This window comes from Zalophus californianus, chromosome 4 (genome assembly GCF_009762305.2).
Source record: "Zalophus californianus isolate mZalCal1 chromosome 4, mZalCal1.pri.v2, whole genome shotgun sequence".
In the NCBI taxonomy this organism is placed as follows: domain Eukaryota; kingdom Metazoa; phylum Chordata; class Mammalia; order Carnivora; family Otariidae; genus Zalophus; species Zalophus californianus.
The window spans coordinates 77,788,959-77,815,742 of NC_045598.1; the positions used below are offsets into that span (position 1 = coordinate 77,788,959).

At 35.8% G+C, this 26,784-nt stretch overlaps 1 protein-coding gene across 13 annotated transcripts in view; it reads right to left on the reverse strand.

The window, feature by feature from the left end:
• The window catches only part of EVI5 (ecotropic viral integration site 5), a 197,574-nt gene that overhangs the window by 57,909 nt on the left and 112,881 nt on the right, over positions 1–26,784 (reverse strand). For all 13 annotated transcript variants that reach the window (XR_003523070.2, XR_003523072.2, XM_027611578.2 and 10 more), the window contains 4 exons: positions 24,332–24,472; positions 23,027–23,185; positions 11,559–11,705; positions 2,384–2,479 (listed from right to left, as the gene is read on the reverse strand). Coding sequence is in view for 11 of the 13 variants with exons in the window: in XM_027611578.2 (XP_027467379.1) it covers positions 2,384–2,479; positions 11,559–11,705; positions 23,027–23,185; positions 24,332–24,472 (543 nt within the window). In the remaining 2 variants the exon portion in view is untranslated. The remainder of the gene's footprint in view (positions 1–2,383; positions 2,480–11,558; positions 11,706–23,026; positions 23,186–24,331; positions 24,473–26,784) is intronic.

The window sequence follows — 26,784 nt, forward strand, 5'->3', positions numbered from 1 at the left end:
CTGGGTATTTACACCAAAGACACAGATGTAGTGAAAAGAAGGGCCATATGCACCCCAGTGTTCACAGCAGCAATGTCCACAATAGCCAAACTGTGGAAAGAGCCGAGATGCCCTTCAACAGACGAATGGATAAAGAAGATGTGGTCCATATATACAATGGAATATTACTCAGCCATCAGAAAGGATGAATACCCAACTTTTACATCAACATGGATGGGACTGGAGGAGATTATGCTAAGTGAAATAAGTCAAGCAGCGAAAGTCAATTATATGGTTTCACTTATTTGTGGAACATACGGAATAGCATGGAGGACATTAGGAGAAGGAAGGGAAAAATGAAGGGGGGGATTGGAGGGAGAGACGAACCATGAGAGACTATGGACTCTGAGAAACAAACTGAGGGTTCTAGAGGGGAAGGGGCTGGGGAGATGGGTTAGCCTGGTGATGGGTATTAAGGAGGGCACATACTGCATGGAGCACTGGGTGTTACACGAAAACAATGAATCGTGTATCACTACATCAAAAACTAATGATGTATGGTGATTAACATAATAAAATAAAATTAAGAAAAAATAAAAAAATTAAAAAATGAGCAAAGGACTCATATAGATATTTCTGTAAAGAAGGTATACAAATAGCAAATAAGCAAATGAAAAGACGGTTAGCATCACTAATCATTAGGGAAATGCAAATCAAAACCGAGCGCTGTGAATTGTGTAAGACTGTTGAATCACAGATCTGTACTTCTGAAACAAATAACTCAACATATTAAAAAAAAAAAAAGAAAAAGAAGATAGCAGGAGAGGAAGAATGAAGAGGAGTAAGTCAGAGGGGGAGACGAACCAGGAGAGATGATGGACTCTGAAAAACAAACTGAGGGTTCTAGAGGGGAGGGGGGTAGGGGGATGGGTTAGCCTGGTGATGGGTATTAAAGAGGGCACATTCTGCATGGAGCACTGGGTGTTATGAACAAACAATGAATCATGGAACACTACACCAAAACAAATTATGTAATGTATGGTGATTAACATAACAATAAAAAATTAAAAAAAAAAACACAATGAGCTACCACTTTACACTGATTAGGATGGCTACTATAAAAAAAAACCAGTAACAACAAAAAACTCAGAAAACTAACAAGTGTTGGAGAGGATGTGGATAGAAATAAGAGCCCTTGTGCACTGGCTAGCAAAAAATGTAAAATGGTGCAGCTGCTATGGAAAATAGAACAGCAATTCCTCAAACAATTAAACACAGAATTACTATATGATCTATCAATGCCACTTCTGGGTAAATACCAAAGAAATGAAAGCAGGGATTCAAAGAGATTTGTGCAACTATGTTCACGGCAGCATTATTCACAACAGCCAAAAGGTGGAAGCAACCGAAGTGTTTACCAATGGATAAATGAACAAAATGTGGTATACACATACAACGGAATATTACTCAGTCTTAAAAAGGAAGGAAATTTTTTCACACATTACAACATGGATAAACCTTAATGACATTATGCTAAGTGAAAAGAGCCAGTCATAAAAAGACAAATACTGGGGCATCTGCATGGCTCAGTTAAAGTGGCCGACACTTGATTTTGGCTCAGGTCATGATCTCGGGGTCCTGGGACTGAGCCCTGAGGTGGGTAGGTGGGTTAGTTTGTGGTTCGGTCTGTCAGGCTCCCTGCTCAGTGGGGAGTCTGCTTTCCCTCTTTTTCTCTCTCTTTCCCTCTGCTCCTCCCCCCACTTGTGCACTTTCTCTAGAATGAATAAATAAATCTTAAAAAAAAAAAAAAAAAAGACAGATGCCTGGGTGGCTCAGTCAGTTAAATGTCAGCCTTCGGCTCAGGTCATGATCCCAGGGTCCTGGGATGGAGTCCTGCATTGGGCTCCCTGCTCAGCGGGCAGTCTGCTTCTCCCTCTGCCTGCCGCTCTCCCTGCCTGTGTGTACGCTCATTCTCTAGCTGACAAATAATTAAATAAAATCTTTAAAAAAAAAAAAAGACAAATAATACATCATTTTACGTATATGAGGTACCTAGAGTAGTCTAATTCAGAGATAAAAAGTAGAATGGTGGTTTCCAGGGGTTTGGGGAAGATGGACCTGAGGAGATGTTCAATAAGCAGACTTTCAGTTTTGCAAGATGAAAAGAGTTCTGGGGACTGGTTGAACAACAATGTGAATGTACTTAATGTCACAGAACTGTACACTTTAAAATGGTCAATTTTATGTTATATGTATTTTACCACAAAAAAAGCTTGGAAATGAATATGTGTTGAAAATAGAATCACAGTCAATAGGAGGAAGATATAAATCACTCCTTGGGTGCAGAGGGAAAGAGAAACTATGGCATTATTTTTATGTGTACTTTATTATTTTCATATGGTACCTGAATTTCCAGCTCAGCAATGTGCTGCTGTAATTCGGCCACAGCAGCTATGCTATCGGCTTCCCGGAGTCTCACAGCCATCACTTCTTCCTTGTTCTAGAGCAGCAAACAAAACAAACCAAAAATAAACCATGTAATAAATAAAAAATAAAACTTGCTTCAAATTTTGAAAACAAATAGATCTACGATTAAAGGAGAGAAAAAAGTGCCAGTATTTCCTAAACTTGATATAAAATGAAGACCGAATATATAGAATATATAGAGACTGAGTATATAGAATAGCATTCCATCTTTAAGCATTAAGAAACACCACTCATATAAATAAATGTTGCATTAGAAGTTAAAATTAAAATGAACTTAACTAAAACAATTCAAATCACTGGTGACCGTGAAAGCTGCTCATTTTTTATGCAAGAAAAAATACTGAGAACTTTCAAACAACAGATTAACAGACAATATGGATACTAAGAGAGTTTATTAGCTAGATAATATTTAAAATTTAGTTTATATTTAAATATAAATATTTTTTAAAAAGTTATAATATATAACATATTCTTTCTGAAGCAATGTTAATGAATATTTTACAAAAGAGAATAGAAATTAGATTATATCATAATTCTAACCTTCCCAGGAAAAGCATAGTACTTAATTCTACCACCTCAAAATTTCACAAAGAAAAACCCCAAAACTGTATTCTACGATACCCTTGCCAATTAATACTGATCCAGAAATAACAAAATATGAAGAAAATATGTTGATATGAGAAAAGTCGGGTATGTAAAAATATTTTTCTCCTCCATTAACTTCAGTTGAAATTTAGCAATCATTTGTATCAAAATTGTACAGCATGGTGATCTTAGGAGAAATTTAGCACCTGACAGTACTATAATACCAAAATTTCTAAAAATAACAAATTTAGTAGGAGTTTAATAATTAAACTTCCAAATAAAAAATTGTACTTATTCTTGTATCTCAGATATGATATTGCTGCTTCACTTTAAGAAAATACTGCTTTAAATATTTTGCCAATTTGCATATGGTCACATGTGTACCCAGTGCTGTGCTAGTAAATGTCTAATAATCAGGGGCACCTGGGTGACTCAGTGGTTCAGCATCTGCCTTCAGCTCAGGTCATGATCCCAGGGTCCTGGGACTAAGCCCCACGTCGAGTTCCCTGCTTAGTGGGGAGCCTGCCACTCCCCTTGCTTGTGCCCCACCCCCATCAAATAAATAAATAAAATCTTTAAAAAAAAAGTCTAGCAATCAGCTTTCTCCTAGGGGTGTGTGTGTGTGTGTGTGTGTGTGTGTGTGTGTGTGTGAGAGAGAGTGTGAGAGTGCATGTGTGTGTACACATATGTGTTCATGCATAAGTTTATTATATTTTTTAATATAAACTGATATAGAGGATATAAAGAAAACAACATATAGATAATAAGATATACAATACCCATTGCCCATTCTGTGTAGTCGCTATATTCTCACAGAATGCTTTCGCTGATTTTTTTCTAAACTACTGTATCCATAAGCCATGGCTGAAACTGGGGAAAAAGTGAAGTTTTGATATAAATGTTGATTGAATATTTTTGTTAAAGATGAAAGTGAAACAAAGAAGACTTATGTTAGAATTTCACTCATTTGTTAATAATGTGAGCAAGTTTTTTGTTGATTCTGGTAATAGTAATCAAATACTGAAAGAAAATTTCCTTAAAAATTTTGTGCTATTCATAATGTATAGGCTGAAGATACAACCACTTTTAAAGTTTAATCTGCATTAAAAATCAAGCACAGGTGTCAAAAGCTTTTCCTTAAAAGGCCAGACAGTAAATATTTTAGGCTTGTGGGCCATACAATGTATCGTAAGTATTCTACCTGCCACCACTGCAGTGTGAAAGTGGCCATGGACAATACATAAACAAACAGGCAAGGCTATATTCCAATAAAACTTTACTTCTACCACTCCAGCAACCCTCAGTTTGTTTCCTGAGATTAAGAATTCCTCATATCAGTGAGATCATACGATACATGTCTTTCTCTGATTTGTAAGACTGTTGAATCACAGACCTGTACCTCTGAAACAAATAATATGTTATATGTTAAAAAAAAAAAAAAAGAAGATAGTAGGAAGGGTAAAATGAAGGGGGGGAAATCGGAGGGGGAGATGAACCATGAGAAACTATGGACTCTGAGAAACAAACTGAGGGTTCTAGAGGGGAGCGGGGTGGGGGGACGGGTTAGCATGGTGATGGGTATTGAAGAGGGCACGTATTAAATGGAGCACTGGGTGTTACACGCAAACAATGAATCATGGAACACTACATCAAAAACTAAAGATGTAATGTATGGTGATTAACACAATATAATATTTTTAAAAATGAAAAAAAAAACTTTATTTCCAAAAACAGGCAACCAGACAGATTTGGGCTATAGGCTACAGTCTGCCAACATCTGGTCTAGATAATCAACAAAAAAATAAATCCAGCCCTGATTTGTAGTTTGACACCTTATGTGATGTAAATCCTCCCACCATGGGTCCTTTCAAGCTACCAACGTTAACATTACTGAACATTAAGTTGGGAAGAAATGTGCAATAGACCACTATTAATATGGTATTTCCACCATACAGATACAAGGGGTATAAATAACCTCAAAAGCACAGATAGTAAAATGGAAAAATAAGTAGGAAATGATGAAGTGTGAGTACTTATTACCTTTGTTCTATCACAACTTAATTGTGTTATATAACTTAACTGTTAATATGGCTGTTTCAACAGGTGACTCACAAAATTCCTGAAAATTGAACAACTGGTTTTTGCAAGCCTTTACTGGCTGGCTCCAGCACACCACTGTGCCACTATTTCATAAAATTCAAATCTCATTTGGTCACTCCTTTATTTTAAACACTTTATGGCACCCCACAGAATTTGAGATAATGACTCAGGTCCTTATTCTGGTGTCCTAGATTCTGTATGATTTTGTTCCCTATTCACTGCTCTATCCTCATATCTTACCAGTCTTACTCATGATACTTGCCTCTGGCTACCATGAACTTCTTTTAGTCCAAGCAACCTCTTGTTCCTTTCTCATTTTTACTCTTCACATATGCTATTCCCTCTATCCAGTGATCTCCTATTTATTGTCTTTCCTTAACTCCTACATAGCTTTAATGTCTTAGCTTAATCATTCCTCAGCTAGCCTTCCTTGAACCATTACCCTAACGCTAAACTCCCATTATAGCGTCCTACAGACCTCCTCAATCATAGCATTACTCATACTGCATTGTGCTTGTTCGTATACTTCCCTAAATCCTTTACTAGGAGAAATCCGCTTGAGGCCAGTGATGTCGCCAACAGCCAGCACCAACTTTCAGCCTTGTGAGAGAGCCATGTAAAGCACCTTATCCTTTAACTCCAGTTAAGCCTTCAGATGACTGCAGCCTCATAAGAGACTCTAAACCAGAACCACTTGGCTAAGCTGCTCCTAAACTTCTGACCCACAAAAACTCTAGGATACTGGTGCTTATTGCTATTTTAAGCCACTAAGTTTTAGAGGTAATTTTAAAAATAGTAAGATAACTAATACATTTATAGTCTACTAATTTTAGTTAACAGTGTATAAAAATTATATTATTAAAATAAAATTATATTATTTATATGTTATATATAAGTTGAATTATATAAATTCATACTTACAAATTATACAAAATTATGTTAATCAAGTAAAAAACCCAAATTCCCCCTAATTTTCCCCCTCTTCAATCTAATCACCAAATCTTGGTTCTGTACAAAACCAGATTGTGAATTTATCTACTTCTCTTTATTTAAATGCCAATACCTGAGCCCAAGCTAGTACCTCTGTCTTGTACTACTTCCTGATGATCTCGTAACAAATCTCCAACCCTACTTCAAACCTATCTCCACACACAGTGGTGTGTGTGTTCTTTTAAAAACAAATTATATTAATTGCTACAAGCAATATCCCCTAATAAATGCTAAAATTAGTTGCTGAAACTTTAAGGATATTTGCACGGCCTCAAAATAGTTCCCCCCAAATATTTATTAATTACTGTGGTGATTTTAATATATGTCCACACATTCTTTGATACTTAACACTCCTTAACACCCTGCCTGCTATGGGCTGGACTTAGTAACTTGCCTTAATGAACAGAGTTTGAGAGGAAAAAAGTTCTGTAGTGGAAAAAGCTGGCAGACACCAACTTAAATGATCAAGGTTAACAGCACTAACCATAAGACATATTAATACAATATGTCTTCTAACATCATGTGCTGAAAAGGACACTTCAACAATGTATTCTTTCCTAAAATACATTATCTCAGTCTAGTCATGAGAAAACATACAATCTCAAACTAAGGGATATTCTACAAAGTATCTGACCAGTATTCGTCAATAATCAAGGTAAGAAAAGATAAGAAAACATTAAGAAACTGTCACAGATTGGAGGAGACAGAGACATAATGGGAAGATCTGAATAAAGTCTGTAGTTTAGTAATAACATTATATCATCATTCATTTCTTAGTACTGATAAATGTATCATGGTTATGTAAGATGTTAACATTAGGAGAAGCTGATGATGTAATGTATGGTGATTAACATAACAATAAAAAATAAAAAAGTAAAAAAATATATATCTATAAAAAAATTCAAAATTAAAAGAAAAAAAAACTGAAGCAAATACAGCAAAACACAAAAAAAGTCATAGCTGATTTCCTGTTTAAAACCTTTCAATAGCCTCCCACAGCACTTAAGAGTAAAACCCAAACTCATTAGTATGGGCCCTAAAATTTTATATGGTAAGAAGTGGAGTCCCAACCTACTTCCCTGGTTTTATTTCATTAGCTTTTTACTTTATACAAGACTCAGCAACCAACTTCTTTCCTGCTTTTGGATCTTGAACTCTGCCCTTTTCATACCAGGATCTTCCCCCCGGCTCTTCATATGGTTGTTTCTTTCCTATTCTTCACATCTCAGCTTTGATAGCACCTCCTGGCACTCCATCTTAATCACCACTTCCCCTTACCTCTCACTTTATAGTACATCATTAGTAACAATCTTGTGTAATTTTTACTTATTGCCTCACTAAACACACCGCTTACCTTCTTCACTACTGAATCCCCAGAGTCTATAAGACTGACAAATAAAAGCTGCCCAAATATTTGCCGAATATGTAAATAGATACCATCATTCTTTGAAGTCTCATAATCTCACCTCCCCCCATCCCTATTTGAGAATCACTGTCCTAAAATATGCAAGTTGTAACACAATGGAGAAACAGGTACTATCATGTCCTCTTGGTCAGAGTACAGAATGGTATAACCCTAAGGAGTGTTATCTGACAAAATTGTATAAAGTACAGATGCATTTACCCATTTCACACAATCTAAGAGAACGTGTAGATATACCTCTACAGGAATGTAGCTATAACTCTTTATGTCTGAAATTATATATGTACAAGGTTATTCACTACACTGTGGCAGCAAAACACTGGGAACTATCCATGTGCCCATCAACAAGGATCTAGTTAAGTATACTACAGTACATCCATGCAATGGAAAACAATGTACCTTAGAAACTAATGAGAAGACTCTTGAAACACTGATACTAAAAGCTCTACAAAACATGACATAAAAAAAAGCACCACAGTGACAAAAAAAGCAAAGAGAAGAACATACAATATGTTAACTTCTATGTAAGAAAGTGAAAAGAAAAATTATGTACTTTTACTTGCTTTTATTTTGCCTAAAAGAAACTCTGAAAGGGGCAGCTGGGTGGCTCAGTCGGTTAAGCATTTGCCTTCATCTCAAGTCATGATCCCAGGGTCCTGGGATCGAGTCCTGCATCGGGCTCCTTGCTGAGCAGGGCGCCTGCTTTTCCCTCTGCCTGCCGAACCTCCTGCTTGTGCACGCTCTCTCTCTGACAAATAAATAAAAATCTTTAAAAAAAAATAAATAGGGACGCCTGGGTGGCTCAGTCAGTTAAGTGGCCGCCATCGGCTCAGGTCATGATCCCAGGATCCTGGGATCGAGTCCTGCATCAGGTTTCCTGCTCAGTAGGGAGTCTGTTTCCCTCTCTCCCCCTGCCCCTCCACCCCTCTCATGCTCTCTCTCACTCACACTCTCACAAATAAATAAAATCTTAAAAAAAACAAAAACAAAAAAACTCTGAAAGGACATATCAGAAAATAATGAAAGCAGTTACTTAGCAAAAAATAAAAGAAAGGGTATGTGGTAGAGTCAGGAAGAGAATGAGATAAAAGGGGAAAGAGTGTGAACAATGCTTTCATTTATACTCAGTTAAAAAATCAAAGCATTATGAAAAAATGCATATGTATTAAGCTATTAAAGTTTGTATTATTTATAAGCACCAGGTTTATTTTCTGCCTGTTTCTTTCCTGTCATTACTCCATATATGCACAATGTTATAATCATAGTAAAATACTCTGACTTTCCTCACTTAAAATTACTTATCAGACAATTTTACAAGTTTATGTCTGATTCAACATACCTCTTCTCATGAATATACATATCTGTATCGGTATCTCTATATATGTAGAACTAGAGAATATAAAATCTTTCTATCATCTTCAAACTTAGATTTATGTAGGAAATCCCACAATCTCATTACTAAAATCTTGGGGGCTAGGTTTCTCATATAATTTGATTTTTTAGATTTTAGAAAAATAACAAGGTACATAAACCATACATTATCCAGTGGCTGCATCCATAATGAAATACTATGCTTAGTGCTAGACACAATGAAACTGTAAAGTATAAATATTCACACCAAGTGGGATAAAATAAAAATTACAAATGGCCATCCCAATTAATGTGTGAAATTTATGAGAAAACATGTAGGTTTCAGAGTGTTTTGAATTTTCATATTGGAGATCACAGACTTCCACGATTTTTATCTTTAAGTGGGAACATTCAAATTCAGTTGTAGAGGGAAAATAACAATACTAAAACAGTATCTTAATATATTACATAAATGAAAAGTAAAATGAAATTTAATAAGTATCAACAAATTACAAGCTATAATCATATAAAACTAAATGAGGGGCACCTGGGTGACTGAGTGGATTAAGTGTCTGCCTTCAGCTCAGGTATGATCCTGGGGTCCTGGGACTGAGCCCACCCACAGTCCAACTCCCGGCTCAGCGAAGAGTCTGTGTCTTCCTCTTCCTCTGCCCTTCCGCCCAACTCGTGCACATGCCCACATGTGCGCTCTCTCGCTCTCAAATAAATAAAGTCTTAAAAAAAAAAACTAAATGAAAATGAATCCGATTTCTATAATTGAAGGCCTAGCTTCCTTGAAAAAGTTAGGATTTGTTCCTGAACTGTTCCAGCAAAACACGGTAAAATATACATACTTAATTACAATGTACTAGGTGCTATGGTAACAACACACTGGTCATTCTCAAAATCTACAAAAGGTATTACAAAACACTGAATAAATCAATATACAGGGTAAACACACAGGCAGATATCAGAATCAACATCCGTAACAAATTTCACAGTATTATTACTGAACAGTTAAAAATTAAATAAAATCTCATATTGGTTCTTAAAATTTTCTAAAATTCTGAGTCTGGGCCTATTACTTAAACTTAAAAAATATATATATATTTTTTTTCATCAGCAAATCCCAAAAATTATTTCCAAAGAACATTTTACTTTGCTTAAAAGGTGCTAAGGCATTTGAGGAACAATATTAAATCCAGTAACAGTGTTATCAACCTATATTTAAGGAAAACTTATACCAATAATGAAAAAAGATTAAGTTTAGCTCTTTATTAAAAATAAGTCAGCACAGACAATACGGCATCATAAAATTTAATCACATATTATAAAGACAAATCAAAATGATATAACCTCACATCACATCATTTTATTTTTAAATTAGTCTACTCATATCCTTGTAGAGGGACTAATTTTAAGTTAGTACAAATTTCAGTACTGCCTACAGATTTCTGTCAGTGTAAATTGCAACAGCCATGCATATTTATTAGGATGTAATTTCATCTCTGGATTTCAGTGACACCAATAAACCACTCAAGCTTCACTCTTGGTTTTTAATGACACCAGAACAAGTTGATGGAATTACAGCTTCATATGTACCACTGAAAGTCTTATTTCTTATCATAGAATAATAAGGCTGGACTCTTTAAAGGGCATCATTCCTGCGGTCTCACCATGGAAAGATGGATGCCTAGTTTATTTTTAAAATCCCATAACTTGTCCTCAGTAATCTATTCTAATGCTCAGATCACAGTCATCTCTTTAGTTATTTCTCTCTCTTTCTCTCACACTCACCTTCTCTCCTCTACCCCCCTCCGCATCCACCCCACTCTTCATCCCCTCACTCTCTCACTACTGTTGTACTGTACATTGATTTCAGGAAAACATTTACTTGCATACTTTTTGATGATTTATAAATCCAAACACTTCACACCCACAAAATAGAAAAACCAATTAAAATAATAATGGGAAATGTACACAATTTTCCCAATCCATGGGCAAACACACTTCTTTTGCTCTCTACCCAGAAAACATATATCGAGTGCCTACCGATACCATATTGACCAAAGCAGAGTTGCCCTAACCTCTCTAAATTACCTTTTGGTTGTGATTTTAATAAAAGCTTCAGTTTTATTTTATTTTTTAATTCTTTTTAAAAAATATTTTATTTATTTATTCATGAGAGACAGAGGGAGAGAGAGAGGGAGAGAAGCAGAGGGAGAAGCAGGCTCCCAAGGAGCAGGGAGCCCGATGCAGGACTCGATCCCAGGACCCTGGGATCATGACCTGAGCCGAAGGCAGACGCTTAACCATCTGACCCACCCAGGCTCCCCAAAAGCTTCAGTTTTAAAGGGCTACAAGTCAAAAGAAAAATTATAAAGAGATACCAATTTTCAACCACTTGATTAACTTAATTTCCTAAACTGGCATTTAACCAATGGGTGAAAATGAGGTTTCCTGCCTGAAATCCACCTCACAGCAAGATGAGCTAACCCTGTCTGAAAGCAACCACCAAACCAAGTTCAGGAAAAGTGGGAAATAAAGCTACCTCCTTTTGGTTTTATTTGCTTTTAAAATAATGAAGAGACAAAACAAAAAGGCATTATTATATTGACAAAAACATTAGGTGGCTGATATTTACCTTGCATTCAATCTCTGCTTGTTTGCGCTTTGCTTCACTTAATTGAGTAAGTAGTCCTTTGTTCTGTGCCGAAAGATATTGCACCTTCTCATGTAGACTAATCACCTCTTGTTCGGCTCTTCGAAGATGGTTACTATTGATCTGATTCTAATAATTAAAAATATAAATACTCAGACATTAAACATACCGAAAAACCTACAAATTTCTACCTCCCCATTTTATACCTCAATAACATTATATAAAATGCTATTATTGTTACAGGTGGATTTTATTTAACAAATAGTTAAATGCTAAAAAAAAAAAATTTGAACGTGCTTTAAAAAAATCAAGTCATCCAAAAGAATACTTAAGGTCCATATTAGAAACTCTTCCTAATTCTCTCTGTTTATACAATAAATATCTACAAACTTCAAGAATGTTTACACAGACCTTGAAGGTATTAATTTCTGAAATAGGCAGTGTTACACAAATGAGTAGATACAGAAATATGATGACTTCAATTCCTCTTTCCCATTCCCAAAAGAAAGAACAGACTGCCTGAAAAGTTCCATCATCATTTACTGGACTGTAAAGTCCTTGATGTCATGAAATGTGTCATATGCACTTCTATATTCTTCCAATGTACAGCACAGTCTTTTTATGGAACATGAACTGGTTTTGAATTCTGACTTGTTATTTGGTGATTAAGCAAACTAGTTATATATATAATATTTCTATTTCATCATTGAAAAAATGTATACAAAAATACTCCTTATTTCTCATTCGGTTCTCTTCAGTATTAAATGAGAGATTACATGGAACAGGGCTTAACCTATAGAAAGAACTCAATAAAAGGTGGCGCTTAATGTATTACAACTACAGAACGTGCTAAAAAATATATAGAGACCTTAAATTGATTGACATGAGGTAGTTTCCCCATGTCTGATTTCTTTTAACCCCAAAATATTCCATTTGGGGTCTGAAAGAAACAGTAGGGATTTTATAACCAAAGACAGGAAAATCTGGCTCCTCATTTTACAGTTCTTCGACCTTGCTAACCTTATCTAATCCCATCAAGTTCCAGCACCCTGGTACAAGCATGGACATCATCACCCAACTTTAAAGGCTGCGCTGTAAGAACCACACGACAAAAGAAAATCATACGTATGAGTAAGAATCATTTGAGAAAAAAAGCTCACGCAATGTTTGAAATTAAACAGATACTTAATAAATCCCTGGTTGTTACTATTATTACATCTATCCTACCTCACTCAATAAAAATGACCCTGCCTTCAGTTTTATTAAAAAATCTGCATCGTGTAATAGATTTAAGCTCCAAAACTTTCTACCATTTCTGAGTTTCTTCATTTTTACTTTTACTCCTCTTCCTGATTCACTATCTGTCTACAAAACAGTAAACTTCTTAGTACTCCAGTACTTAGCACTTAGATTCAAAATGTTCCACAACTTCTTTTTACTGTCTTCCCTCCTACCACCGAACAAATAACTACACTTCAGAGGGACATACCTTCAACATAAGCTGTAAAGAATTCCCACAGATAGAAATCCTCCCTCCACCCCTCAATACAAGCCCATGATCCAAAATTATAAAACTCCACACATAAACAAAACCGAAAATTGATGAGTAAGAAACTGTAGACAGAAGGATAACAAGAACAGATTTTTTAAAAACTCTAGATAGTAATCATGTAAGGACTTTATATAAAATAATTTATTTAAAATTATTAGACATAAAAAGAGGAAGCAAAACATAAGCAAAGAACAAGTAACTATCAAAAAACATTTAGCAAATTTGGGTGCGCCAGGGTAGCTCAGTTGGTTAAGCATCCAACTCTTGATTTTGGCACAGCTCATGAGCTCAGGGTCGTGGGATGAAGCCCAGTGCCTGGCTCAGCATGGAGGCTGCTTGTCCCTCTCCTTCTGCTCCTCCCCCGATTCATACATGTGCTCTCCTTCTCTCTCTCTCAAATAAATAATCTTTTTTTTTTTAAAAAACCACATTTAGCAAATTTGAAAAATAACCAAATACAACTTCTTGAAGTTAATATAGCCAATAATGTTAAAAATTAACTAAAGGGTTAAAGGGGATTAGCTACACTGAAGAAATAGTGTTCCAGAGGGGCGCCTCAGTGGCTTAGTCGTTAGGCGTCTGCCTTCATTTCGGGTCATGATCTCAGGGCCCTGGGATCAAGCCCCGCATCGGGCTCCCTGCTCAGCGGGAAGCCTGCTTCTCCCTCTCCCACTCCCCCTGCTTGTGTTCCCTCTCTCGCTGTGTCTCTCTATGTCAAATAAATAAATAAAATTAAAAAAAGAAAGAAAGAAAGAGTGTTCCAGAAGAGGTCAAGAGACATAGAAGAGAGTTACGAGGTACAAAATACACCTAATGGGGGTTGCAGGATAAAACAGAAAACAAAGAAAAAAGTGTGATAGGATAGTCTAAGAGATGACAATACTTGAGAATTTTAAAACTGGAAAAAAAAAATATATATATATGAATCCACATTTCGGGAAACACAACTAGTTCTAGACAGGATAAATACAAATAAACCCTCGCTAAGATACATTTTAAGAAAACAGAATGCTAATGGAAAGAGACTAATCAAGGGCAAAACCAGGTCTCTGTTAAGGGGGAAAGTGAAATATGCAGCAGCCATCTCAACAGGAAAACTTTGTAGTGCTTAAAAAAATAAATTTCATCCTACAATCGTATATTCAGCTGAACTATCATGTAAGAGAGAGAAAAAGTATGTTTACCTTTAAGAAAGTGAGAGTTTACTACTCATGATTGAAATCAGAAACTGTTAAATAACAGTAACAGAGAGCGATAAGTGTGCAAATAGACAAATCCAAATAACCACTGACTCCATAAAACAACAAAAATGTCTAGTAATTTGGATATAAAAAAGATGTACAATAATGGTAAGATATAAGACTGGAAGATGGAAGAAGAGCACATGAAGATCTTCCAAGGCCCTTATACAATTTAGAAGGAAGATGGAGGTAATTATCAACATCAAACTTTGTTCAGTCAGGGGAGCATTTTTAATTTTTTTCAGGTAATAAACACTAATAGAAAAGAAAAGAAATTATAAAAGTCAAACCAGTAGCAGAAAAAGAAACATCTAAATTAATCTAATAAAAAAGCAAGAAAGGAGGGGAAAAATAGAAAAAAGGGAAGAAATAAATTGAAAAAAGAAAATAATTTTAAATACATCATAATAAAGAGTTCCTGATGGGGTTGTAGAATAGAAAGAGCACTCTCACTCTTTCAATTAAAAAAAAAAAAAAAAAAGGCCAGCCAAATTCTAAATTCACGACTTTTGTTGAAACCTGACAGGTGAGGTGACAAGGCAACCAACCATCCCCAAATCTAAGGACAGACAGGGCAGATGAAGCCAGAAGCTGTTAAGAATAATTTAGCCGCTCGCGGTCGGGGGCTGGAGAAGCTAACCGGAGGCCGGCTGGACAGACTGACGCTCGGCCTCAACGACGGAGGCATGCGGCGGGGATGGCACTGGTGCGGGCCTGGAAACAAATGTCCTGGTTCTACTACCAATTCCATGCTGGTTTCCACTGTGGGGATGGCCCTGTACACAGGATATGTCTTCATGCCTCAGCACATCATGGCGATACTGCACTACTTTGAGATTGTGCGATGACCAAGTTGTGACCAGAACTGAGCGGCTCCTTGGGGAAGAACCACCCTCTGCAGTTTGAATGAAACCTCATCAGCTGTCATAAGAAACTCTACCAGATGTCAACATAACCAACCCTATGAATATAAAGACTAAAACTCATGAGTAGAACAGGAAAATAATCCTGACTCATGTGTTGTGTTATTTTTAATTTTAAAAGAGGCTCTTGTATAGTAGTTTTTGTCTATTTAACATTGTAGTCATTTGTACTTTGATATCAGTATTTTCTTAATCTTTGTGACTGTTTCTATATTACCCTGTGAAAGCTTTTCTTAATGTAACTTTGAGTACATTTTAATTGCCTTCTATTTCTAAAACCCAAAGTCATTAGTTGGGCTAGTTCTTGCTATTGTACGGCACGGCACATACATCTGCCTGGATATATTTCTACTCTTGACCAAAGTTTTGTAAGAAACAATACAAGATTTGGGGCAGGGGGATGGGGAGGGAGGATATTTTATTGATAACTATTTACAAAAGACTTATCTGTAAGTTTGAACTCAGGAGTACAGTTTTAGCTCTCTAGGCTCTACTCTTAACAGCTTTTGCTTTAAAACTATTTAAGTATTTCTTGGGCGCCTGGGTGGCTCAGTCGTTAAATGTCTGCCTTCAGCTCAGGTCATGATCCCAGGGTCCTGGGATCCAGCCCCACATCGGGCTCCCTCCTCGGCGGGAAGCCTGCTCTCCCTCTCCCACTCCCTCTGCTTGTGTTCCTGCTCTGTCTCTGTCAAATAAATAAAATCTTTAAAAAAACAAATAAATAAAAATAAAATAAAACTAAGTATTTCTTAACAATGAAAAAGAAAGATCTTGCTAAAGTTAAAATAAGGAACATTTCACCTTTTAAATATTTAATTTTTATGTGGACTCATTTCCAGAAAACTTTGGTGATGGTTCTTATGACAAAAGGTGGTTAAATAGCATTATTATGTAATGCTTATATACCATAGAGTCTTTAGTAGAAAGTAAATCAGTTTCCTCTGAGGGTTATTAGTAACAATGTACTTCCTTAAATTTAGTTTTCATGATTGTAATGGGTGCTGCAAATGCATTTGCACATTGCAATAAGATGAGATGAATTGTTAAAAACTATAGCAAAAAAATGTAAACTTGGTTAAAATCCTTTCACTCTTTGTATTTTTTTTAAAGATTTTTATTCCTTAAATGTAAAATGACTACCTAATTTTTTGATGTAAACTCATTAAATTCAAAGGAAAAAAAAAAGAATAATTCAGCCAGGGGAGGGGGTTGGGGGGATGGGTTAGCCTGGTGATGGGTATTAAAGAGGGCACGTATTGGGAAAAAAAAAAAAAATTCAGCCAGAATATTATCAAATTGGTTGCAGCCAAGTGTTGGCTGACAAGAGAGTGTGGAGCCTAAGGGGAACAGCAGAGTTCACAAGCTCTTATACACTTTTTCTTCATGGACCCCAAGAGGTACCCACAAAAAAGACTGATGAGAGTCTTGAGAAAGAGACCTCCACAGCGCAGGCTTGAGGGACGAGAAGAGCAGGCAATACAGAAGGAGCACTAAACCTCGCTTGTCTCTTCTAGGGAATAAAAGGTTTTGTAGGCTTCCCAGGCCAAGAAACACTGTTGCCCCTGGAGCACTGGGGAAATCACTGATCTGAGGAAGGGACAGGACTATATATTGTGGGCCTAGACTACAGCTGGTGGTCAGGCAGGAGCACTAAGAAAGTCAAACACTCCAGATCCAGGGACACAATGCAGCCTAAGACTGAGGTTTTATCAGAAAAATGGGGAAGACTTCTGCCCCTCCAACTTCCTGTAACAAGTAACAGTGGAACACTCTGGAGACTGACTCTCCCTGAAGTGCTGTGTAAATGGAAGACCTAAAGACGCTGAGAAAACCTGTTGGCAAACCAGCCCCCAATCTAAAAATAAGATAGTGCTAAAGGAATTTGAAGCCTGTGGTGCAATGAGGGTAACCACAGAAACAACAAACCTCAAACCCAGCCCAACTCCTGACTATATTAACTCAAATCCCCCACATTAAAGGCCTCGCAGAGGAAAAGGTATGCCCATTTCCAGGCATAAAAACTACTACCTTAGTCTACTGTCCTACTCAAGATATTCAGTTTTCAACAAAAAATTACAAAGCAGAGGAACAGGTAAGAAAAAACAAAACATTACCAAGAGACAAAGCAATCAACAGAATCAGCCTCACATACGACACAGGTATTAAAATTACCTGAAGGGAATTTACAATAACTGTGATTAATATGCTAAAGGCTCTAAAAGAAAAGTGAAAAACATGCAAGATCACATAGCTAATATCAGCAGAGAAATAAAAACTAAAAGAATCAAATGGACACGCTAGAAATGAAAAACACAGTAACAGATGTGAAGAATGCCTTCAATGGCTCATCAGACAACTCACAAAGTGGAAGAAAGAATCAGTGAACTTAACATTAAGTCAATAGAAATATTTAAGTCAACAGAAACTGAAACACAAAGAGAACAAATAATGAGGAAAAAAAGAACAGAACATCCAAGAGTTACTATCAATATCAAATAATCTGATGTATGTGTAATGGGAGTCCCAGGAGGAAAAAAGAGTATGGTGGGACAGAAGAAATAAGAAAGAATAACCAAGAATTTTCCAAATTTCATGATAGACACAAATCCAGAGGGCCAAGAAACTCAGAGGAAAAAAACAAAGCAAAAAAGTACATCAAGTCATTTCATCTTCAAACTGCTAAAAACAAAAGAGAAAACCTTAAGGGTAAGCAGAGGGACAAACACATTACAGGCAGATGAACAAAAACAGAATGACAACAGAATTTTGGCTTGCGTGGTTTCTGACAAGAAGAATAACTTAAAGCGTTGAAGACAACAACAACAAAAAGACCCAGAATACAATATCCAGCAAATATGTATCTTAAAATTGGAGAAATACTTTCCCAAAGAAACAAAATTAAGAATCCACTGCCAGCTGACCATCAGTAAAAGAAAAGTTAAACGAAGTTCTTCAAGCACAAGGAATACAACACCAGACAGAAACATGGATCTATAAAAAAACAAAACAAAAAAACAGAACACCAAAAAGGAATGGAAGGGAAAATAAACTTCATTAAAATTTTTTAAAATTTCTCTGAAAGGTAACTGATTAAAGCAAAATTAGTAGCACATATGACATGTTTGTACTCTATGTAAAAATAAAATATATGACAATAGCACAAAGGAAGAGGGAAGAACTGGGAATATACTGTTGTAAGGTCCTTATACTATATGGGAAGGGTACGATATTATTTGAAGACAAGCTCTGATTAGATGTATACTGAAAAACCTAGAGCAACCAGTAAAAACAAACAAACAAACAAACAAAAATACCCCAAAAAGTTGAGTATAAATAAGTCAACTGTGGAGATAAAATGGAATTATAATAAATGCCTCAAATCCAAGAGAAAGAAGAAAAAAGAAAGAACAGATGGAAGAGAGAATAACTAGCAAGGTGACAGACACTAAGCCAAATTGAATCATTAAACATGGACTACATATGACACTTAAAAGAGACTGAGACTGCATTTTTATAGCTTTATTGAGATACACACATCATAAAATTCACCTACTTAAAGTGTACCTAGACTTCAGTGGTTTTAGTATATTCAGAGAGTTGTACAACCATTTGTCAGACTGGATTTTTAAAAACATCCACTTATATGCAGTTTATCAGAGATGTAATAGGTTGAAATTAAAAAGATGGAAAAAGATACATAAAGCAAATACTAAACAATAAACAGCTTAGATAACTGTATTAAGACAAACAGACTAAATCAAAATGCATCCTGAAGGATAAAGAGGATCAGTACATAATAAGATTCATTTTACCATGAAAGAAATAACAATTATACATTTGTATGTCCCTCTAAAAGGTGCTCAGAATATTTTAAGCCAAAAAAATTATCATAATTCTAAGGAAAAATAAACAGATCCACAATCACAACAGAAGATATCTACTAGTTAACATTTGAAAGATAAGGTGACACACACAAACTAGAAAGGATACAGAAGATACAAACAATACATTAAGATACATTAAATAATTAAGAAATTTGATCTAATATAAATAAGACTCTACAGACCACATTCTGTGACCACAAAGCAGTTTAGTTAAAATAATGATATAAACTACTAATGAACCAGCAATCTATACATCTGGAAAAATAAAAGACACTTGTAAACAACTCTTGAGTCAAAGAAGCAATCAACAAGAAAGTCAAAAAGTATGGAACTGAAGAACAAAAAATATGCTATTAGAAAAGAAAACATAGTAGGTAGGAGTACAAAGAAAGGGGGAAAAGATGAAACCCAGGCAACACATAATTAAAGGATATAATAAAGAACAGAACTAAATTATACAGAAACAATGGTACAACATGGAGGACAAACAAAAATTAAAAACCCAGTCTTTAGAAATATTAATAACAATGGCAAGCCTCTAAAAAACTGGCAAACTTCTGTAAGACTTGACAAGAAAATTTTAAAAAGGCACAAATAAACACTATTAGAAATTCAAAAAGAGACAAATATTGATCCAGTAAAAAGAAAAGATACTTCTTAAAAAACTACTCTGAACAACCCTAAGTGATAAATTTGAAAATTCAGATGAAATGGACAGTCTCCTAGGGAAACGTATTTTACCAAACTAGACTCAAGAAAAAACAGAAAACCTGTAAAGATCTATAACCTTCAATAAGTAAGATCAATAGTACTATTCCCACAAAATGAAACAAAAAGATAACACTGTTTAAAGGAATGGATTTCAGCAAATATTCAAGTAAGAGGTAATTCTAATCTTACATAAAATTTCGTAGAACAACAACAAAAAAAGATAAAATACAACCAAACTCATTCCATGAGCTTATTCATAACCTTTGTTCCGAAACTAGATGAGAGTCTCCCCCAAAAGAAAAACTATAATACATTTTAACTTAGGTACAAAAAATCCCAAATATTAAAAACCTGAATCCAGGGGCGCCTGGGTGGCTCAGGCAGTTAAGTGTCTGCCTTTGGCTCAGGTCAGGATCCCAGGGTCCTGGGATCAAGCCCCACGTTGGGTTCCTGCTCAGCGGGAGCCTGCTTCTCTCCTTCCCGCTTGTGCTCTCTCTCGCTATCTCTGTCACTATCTGTCTCTCTCTCAAATAAATAAAAACTTAAAACAAAAAACACTGAATCCAGCCATGTGAATGTGTTGTGTATGTCTCTGTATGTGTGCTATATCATACACTTGTTTTTCAGTATTTTGAGAACTGTACTACAATATAACTGGTTTGCTTTGCAATCTTATGTATTTTACTTTATGCATTAAAAAACATTATTTTGAGAAAGGGTCCAGAGGCTTCAGACTGCCAAAGGAGTTCATGGTATTAAAAAAAATATAAGAATCCCTGTCCTGAAGAAACTCTCAGAGCTAGCCACAAGGAAACATGTGCAAGAATGTTCAGAGCAGCACTACCTGTAAGAGCAAAAACTGGTACACAGAAAGAAGAGTATGGCTCAATAAACTGAGGTATAGTCCCCCTAGGTGGTATTTTCTGAAAGGCACTAAAATGAAGGAACGAGGGCGCCTGGGTGGCTCAGATGGTTAGGCGTCTGCCTTCGGCTCAGGTCAGGATCCCAGGGTCCTGGGATCGAGTCCCGCATCGGGCTCCCTGCTCCTTGGGAGCCTGCTTCTCCCTCTGCTTCTCCCTCTCTCTCTCTCCTCCTCTGTCTCTCATGAATAAATAAATAAAATCTAAAATGAAGGAACGAAAAAGTATCAACAAGGACAAATCTCTTAATCTGGATGCTCGATATGGACCATCATCAGTTCAAGCACTGGCATTTAGGGAAAAGTGCCTTATGCCATTCCTCTTCCAGCAAAATCCATCCAAAATCACACTTAATCAGGTACAATTCAAAATACAAACTCCTTAGGAAGCCTTTCCCTAAACCATCTAGTTGGAATTAATTTTGCCCTCCTATTTTCCACAGCAGTTTTCATGAACTCTTTAATTACCAAATTTCTGAATTAAACATTTTTTCAATTTTATTGAGATATAATTGATATACAGCACTGTGTAAGTCTAAGGTGTACAGCATAATGACTTGACTTACATATAGTATGAAATGATTAGTTAATAACCATCATGTCATATAGTGAATTATATTAAATGTAGTTTTGTGCACGCCTGATTTCTCAGGTGTTAAGTTCTCTGATGGCTGGACAGTGCTTTGTATTCAAAAGTTCTCAAAACGATGTTTGTGAATTTGATTCATTCATCACTCTTAAATAAAATCTGGGGGCGGCTGGGTGGCTCAGTCGGTTAAGCATCTGCCTTCAGCTCAGGTCATGATCCCAGAGTCCTGGGATAGAGCCCCTTGTCGGGCTCCCTGCTCAGCAGGGACCCTGGTTCACCCTCTCCCTATGCCCCTCCCCCTGCTTGTGCTCTCTCTCTCTCTCTCAACTAAGTAAAGTCTTTAAAAAAAAAAAAAAAAGAATTAAATAAATCCTGAACATTGGCTTAAAAGCTGTGTTTGCATCTTTAATAAGTACACGAAGATAAAATCTGTTATAAAATAAAACTTCCCATTAAAAAAGCTAGATTTCTACTTTTCATAATCTTACTGTTATTTTTAATTATAATGAAAAATAAAAGAATATAACTTTGAACAATGTAAAGCAAGATATATTTAACCTAAAGGATTTACAGATTCGTGTTGTCATGTTCAAGTTTGGATGATCATTTTGCACATAGGTATACAGAATGATACATGAGTTAACTATGCCCCCTACTGACTAAATATTTTGAAAACCAAATAACATTACAGAGAATACAGAATATGGTCCACACAAATGTACCACATAAAAATCAAATGTGGTTTATAATGCAAATGAGTTCCATAAAAAGGATTTTGCAGATCTTAAATCAAGTATATTTAAGGTAGAATTCATTACAGAAAGGGGAGACTTAAGAAGAAAGAAGTATAATTTTGGAATTAAGTGCTCAGTCACCAAATTACACATAAGGAAGCATCATTCACACTACAGTCTACAGCAATTGTTCTCAACCAGGGCAACTCTGCCCCGAGGGGACATTTGGCAATGTGTGGAGACTCTTTTGGTCATCACGACCTGGGGTGGGGAGTACAGTGATACTGGGATCTAGTGGGTAGAGGACAGGGATGCTGGTAAACATCCTACAAGACACAGGCCAGTCCCCCAAATAAAGAATTACCTGGTTCAAAATCTTAATAGAGTCAAGGTTAAGAAATTTTGCTCTACATGAATATTTCCTCTCAAGTTGTGCAACAAGGCAACAGAGTTAAATGTAGTTTTATGACTTGCTTAAACTTTGCTAAATGGGTCAAAGAAGACATTAAATCTCCGATATCAAAGACTATAATTTTTAGCCCTTTTTCTTTGGGCTAGGAAATTACAATCCAGAGAGTTTCATATATCCATCTCTTAGCTCTATTTTAGGGTGATATAACCTGTACATAAACTTTTGATCTGTTAATGATTTTTTTTTTTTTTTTTTAGAGAAAGAGTGTGTGTGTGAGGGGGGCGGGAGGGGCAGAGTGAGGGAGAGGGAGAGAGAGAATCTTAAGCAGACTCCACCTCCTGCGTGGAACCCAATGTGGGGCTTGATCTCATAACCCTGATCACATGACCTGAGCCAATATCAAGAATCCAGTATTTAACCAATTGAGCCACCCAGGTGCCCCATGCTAATGGTATTTTTAAAGCTACTGGGCTTTCCCATCATACCTGTGTTTCCATTTCCAACATCCTTTGTTTTATTTCTCTTATTTCTGCCTGAGTTTCAGCTTCTCTAAGTCGAATGGTCATCAGTTCATCCTGTAACTCATTCACAGCATTTTTCTTAGGTGGGTCTTTCCACCTCCCAGTAGTACGAGCTAAGTGGCGCTAAAAGATAAAAAAAATTATATTGCAACAAATATTCCCAGTGTCAAAATAAGAGCTAACTTTCCTGGCACTTATTTCATGCCCAGTACTATATTTAGCACTGTATATACATTATTTTATTTAATCCCCAGAAAACCTTAAAAGTTAGGCACTATTAGTGTCATTATACAGGTCAGAAAATGGAAAATGGTGGTGATTAAGTAACTTCAGAAAGGTCAATATAGCCAATAAGTGGCAGATCTGGAATATAAGCTCATAAACAGTTCAAATCTGTTTATACTGTGGATTATTGTAAAGAATGCAATTTTCACCCTAAATTTATTATAAGAGAGATTTCTACATTTTTAATGAAATCCCAAGAAAAGAAAAAATGGGGCCATTCATGAATTAAGGAAGCAATGTTAGGAATGTTCTCAAAATATCCCTGGTGAAGCATCAGTTTTGTTTTGTTTTTAATTTCCAGTTTATTGCTGCCTGACACTTCTGGGGGCAAAATAAAAAAGCTGTGGCAATGTTAAGGACTAATTTCAGTCTTTGCTAGATGTAGCCCCACCCCAAATTCAAACCAAAGTCACTATTCTGAAATGGTATGTAGTGTTTTTTCTTTCCTCTCTCCCTTCTTGATCTGTCTTCTAGATTCTGGGTTTTTTTGTTTTGTTTTTTTTTTTGGTTCCTTGCAACACCTTCCCTCATATGTGAATAAATTTGCAGGCATATAAATGCCTGATTTTGTGAGATAACCAATTTTCAAGAGTTTACAAATGTATAGACAAATTTATATTAGTGTCACCCTTCTGCTGTTTCATACTAACTAATGGATTTAATATCAACAGAAGAAATATGTCCTATATAAAGGGAAATTTTCTTTTCATTCTTTAGGAGAAGTTATATAAATCACAATGATACAATAACAAAAACATGACTTAATCTCTATTTTATCTTTTTTTTAATTAAATGAATTAAAAAGGGAGAAACAGCTTAAAGATACCTTCAACTTATAAATGCTCTCAGATTTTTACATTTAAAGAGTCTTTCTCATTTTAAACTCAAATCCTAGTGTTGATCATCAGCTACTTCAAACACACACAAACTGGATATTCAGGTTTCACCTGCTTTTTAAAAAACATACAAAATATAATGATATACCTGCCAGTGTTCCTCTAAATCCTTGACTTGTTGTCTAAGTTCTTTCAATCCCATAATAGCTTCTGCTTCTCTCAGTTTCACAGCAATGAGCTCTTCCTGAAGCCTTGCAATGTTATTCTCATCAGGAAAGGAGTTGTTTCTCTAAAGCAAGAGAAAATATAATTTGGAATTTTTAAATTTAAAGAATAAAATAAAATAAAACGTATGTAGTAAGAGCTATTTTGTCCCATATGTAATTGTACCTAATTTTACACAGTTTTACTGAGATATAAATCACAAACCATAAAACTTACCCTTTTAATGTACACTAGTCAGTGGTTTTAAGAGTATTCACAGGGTTGTACAACCATTATCACAATCTAATTTCAGAACATTTTAATTGCCCCAAAATGAAACCCTTATACCCATTAACAGTCGCTCCACATTTCCCCTCCCCCAGTCTGACAACCACTAGTCTACTTTCTGTCTCGTGGATTTGTCTATTCTGGACATTTCATATCAATGGAATCACACGATATGTGGCCTTTTATGACTAGCTTCTTTAACCTAGCTTGTTTTCAAAGTTCATCCCTTTTTATTGACAAGTAATATTCCATTTTGTGTATATGCTAAATTTTTTTTTAATTTATCCATTCATTAGCTGACAGAAATTTGGGTTGTTTCCACTTTTTGGCTATTATGAAAATGCTATGACCATTTGTGTAAAAATCTTTGTGTGGACCTGTATTTTTAATTCTCTTGAGTTTATACTAAGGAGCAGAATTGCTGGATCAGATGCTAATTCTGCACTTAACTTTTAAGAAACTGTCAAGCTTTTCCAAAGCAGACTTACTGTTTTACATTTCTATCAGGAATGTATGAGGGTAATTGTACTTAATATTGAGGACACAAAAAGTCTAACTGTGCTTTGCTTAATAAAACAGTAATCAGATAAAACAGTAATCAGAGTTTTAAAGCAACATGATTAAAATGTTTTTCAACATGGCAATAAGCTTACTAACCTCTGATTAGGACTCCAAACAAAGCACGGACATAATTTATATTTTAAAGATGTATGGAAAAGAATAGTCCAAAGACTGTTTTGTTATATTTTCTCAGCATGTCACTTTGGAAAGGAGTATAAAATCTTTAAACATTAGTTATTATTTATATCAGGATTAAGAGATCAATACCAAGATGATCTAAATATTTGCTGAAAGAAGTACAAGATTTAGACTAATCTCCTATCCTACTGAAAAACCCACCTTAGGACACAGGGTAGCCCTTATTACACTGCCCTGGGCCATGACCAAGAGATCTTAAATTATGCCCTAGTAAAAGCTCCTTGGGTCAGCTGAGGTACTACTGAGATTTCAAGTACTGAATCTATGAAATTTTATAACTCTAAAATATTTCATGGTAGGACATGAAGATTTTAGCCCACAAAGATCAGAATAAAGTTATTCTTGCCAACTACACATTTTTATGATGGACTAAATATTTTCTCAGTTGAATACCAGAAATTTACTGCATATGCATAAAAAGAGAATCCTGCATGAAGAAATTAACCATAGGAAGCACGAAACCTTCTAATTTCCTTTCTACTCTATAACAGGAATACCAAAAATGCTATTTAAGAAATGGCAATTTTTAAACTGGATCCAAGGACGTTTCTTTCTACCAAATATTCACCGAAAAATCAAGATTCTTATCTACATTATGGTACCTAAAGTACTCCTAACTTAGAAACCAATTTTTTTTTTTTTAAGATTTTTTATTTATTTATTTGACAGACAGAGAGAGAGAGAGACACACACAGCGAGAGAGGGAACACAAGCAGGGGGAGTGGAAGAGGGAGAAGCAGGTTTCCTGTCGGGCAGGGAGCCCAATGCGGGGCTCGATTCCAGGACCCTGGGATCATGACCCGAGCCGAAGGCAGACACTTAACGACTGAGCCACCCAGGCACCCCAGAAACCAAATATTCTGTTATGCATTTTTTTTACAGCATTCTTGCTGGCTTTTTCTCAACAAAGAGGAGAATAAATTCTCCAAAAATAATATAAAAATAGCAAGCATATTTCTAGCAAAATTATTCTGCTACTGATGGTAGTTACACCCTGCTTGATTTCATTAAGAAATATGAACAACTTGAGGCCGTCATGTTCATTATTTCCAAGGCTTTGATTCAATAGCTAGATACTACCTAATAGTGAAAAGAACAAACTTCACATAGAGCCCAAGCCACCAATAATTTCATAGATGACAAAAAGAGATATTCAGAGTTTGTGATCAAGAACATAGACTCTCAAGTCTGAGAACTGTAAGAAACCTAAAAGCACTTCTTATCTAGTCCTTAAAGTTCTTTAGTCACCTTGAAAAGAAGTAAATTAGCATCTGTAAGTATAGCTTAGGCTAAGATCTTCCCACATATCCTGAGGTGGCTTACAGTAGCTTGGAAAGTTTTAACAGTAAC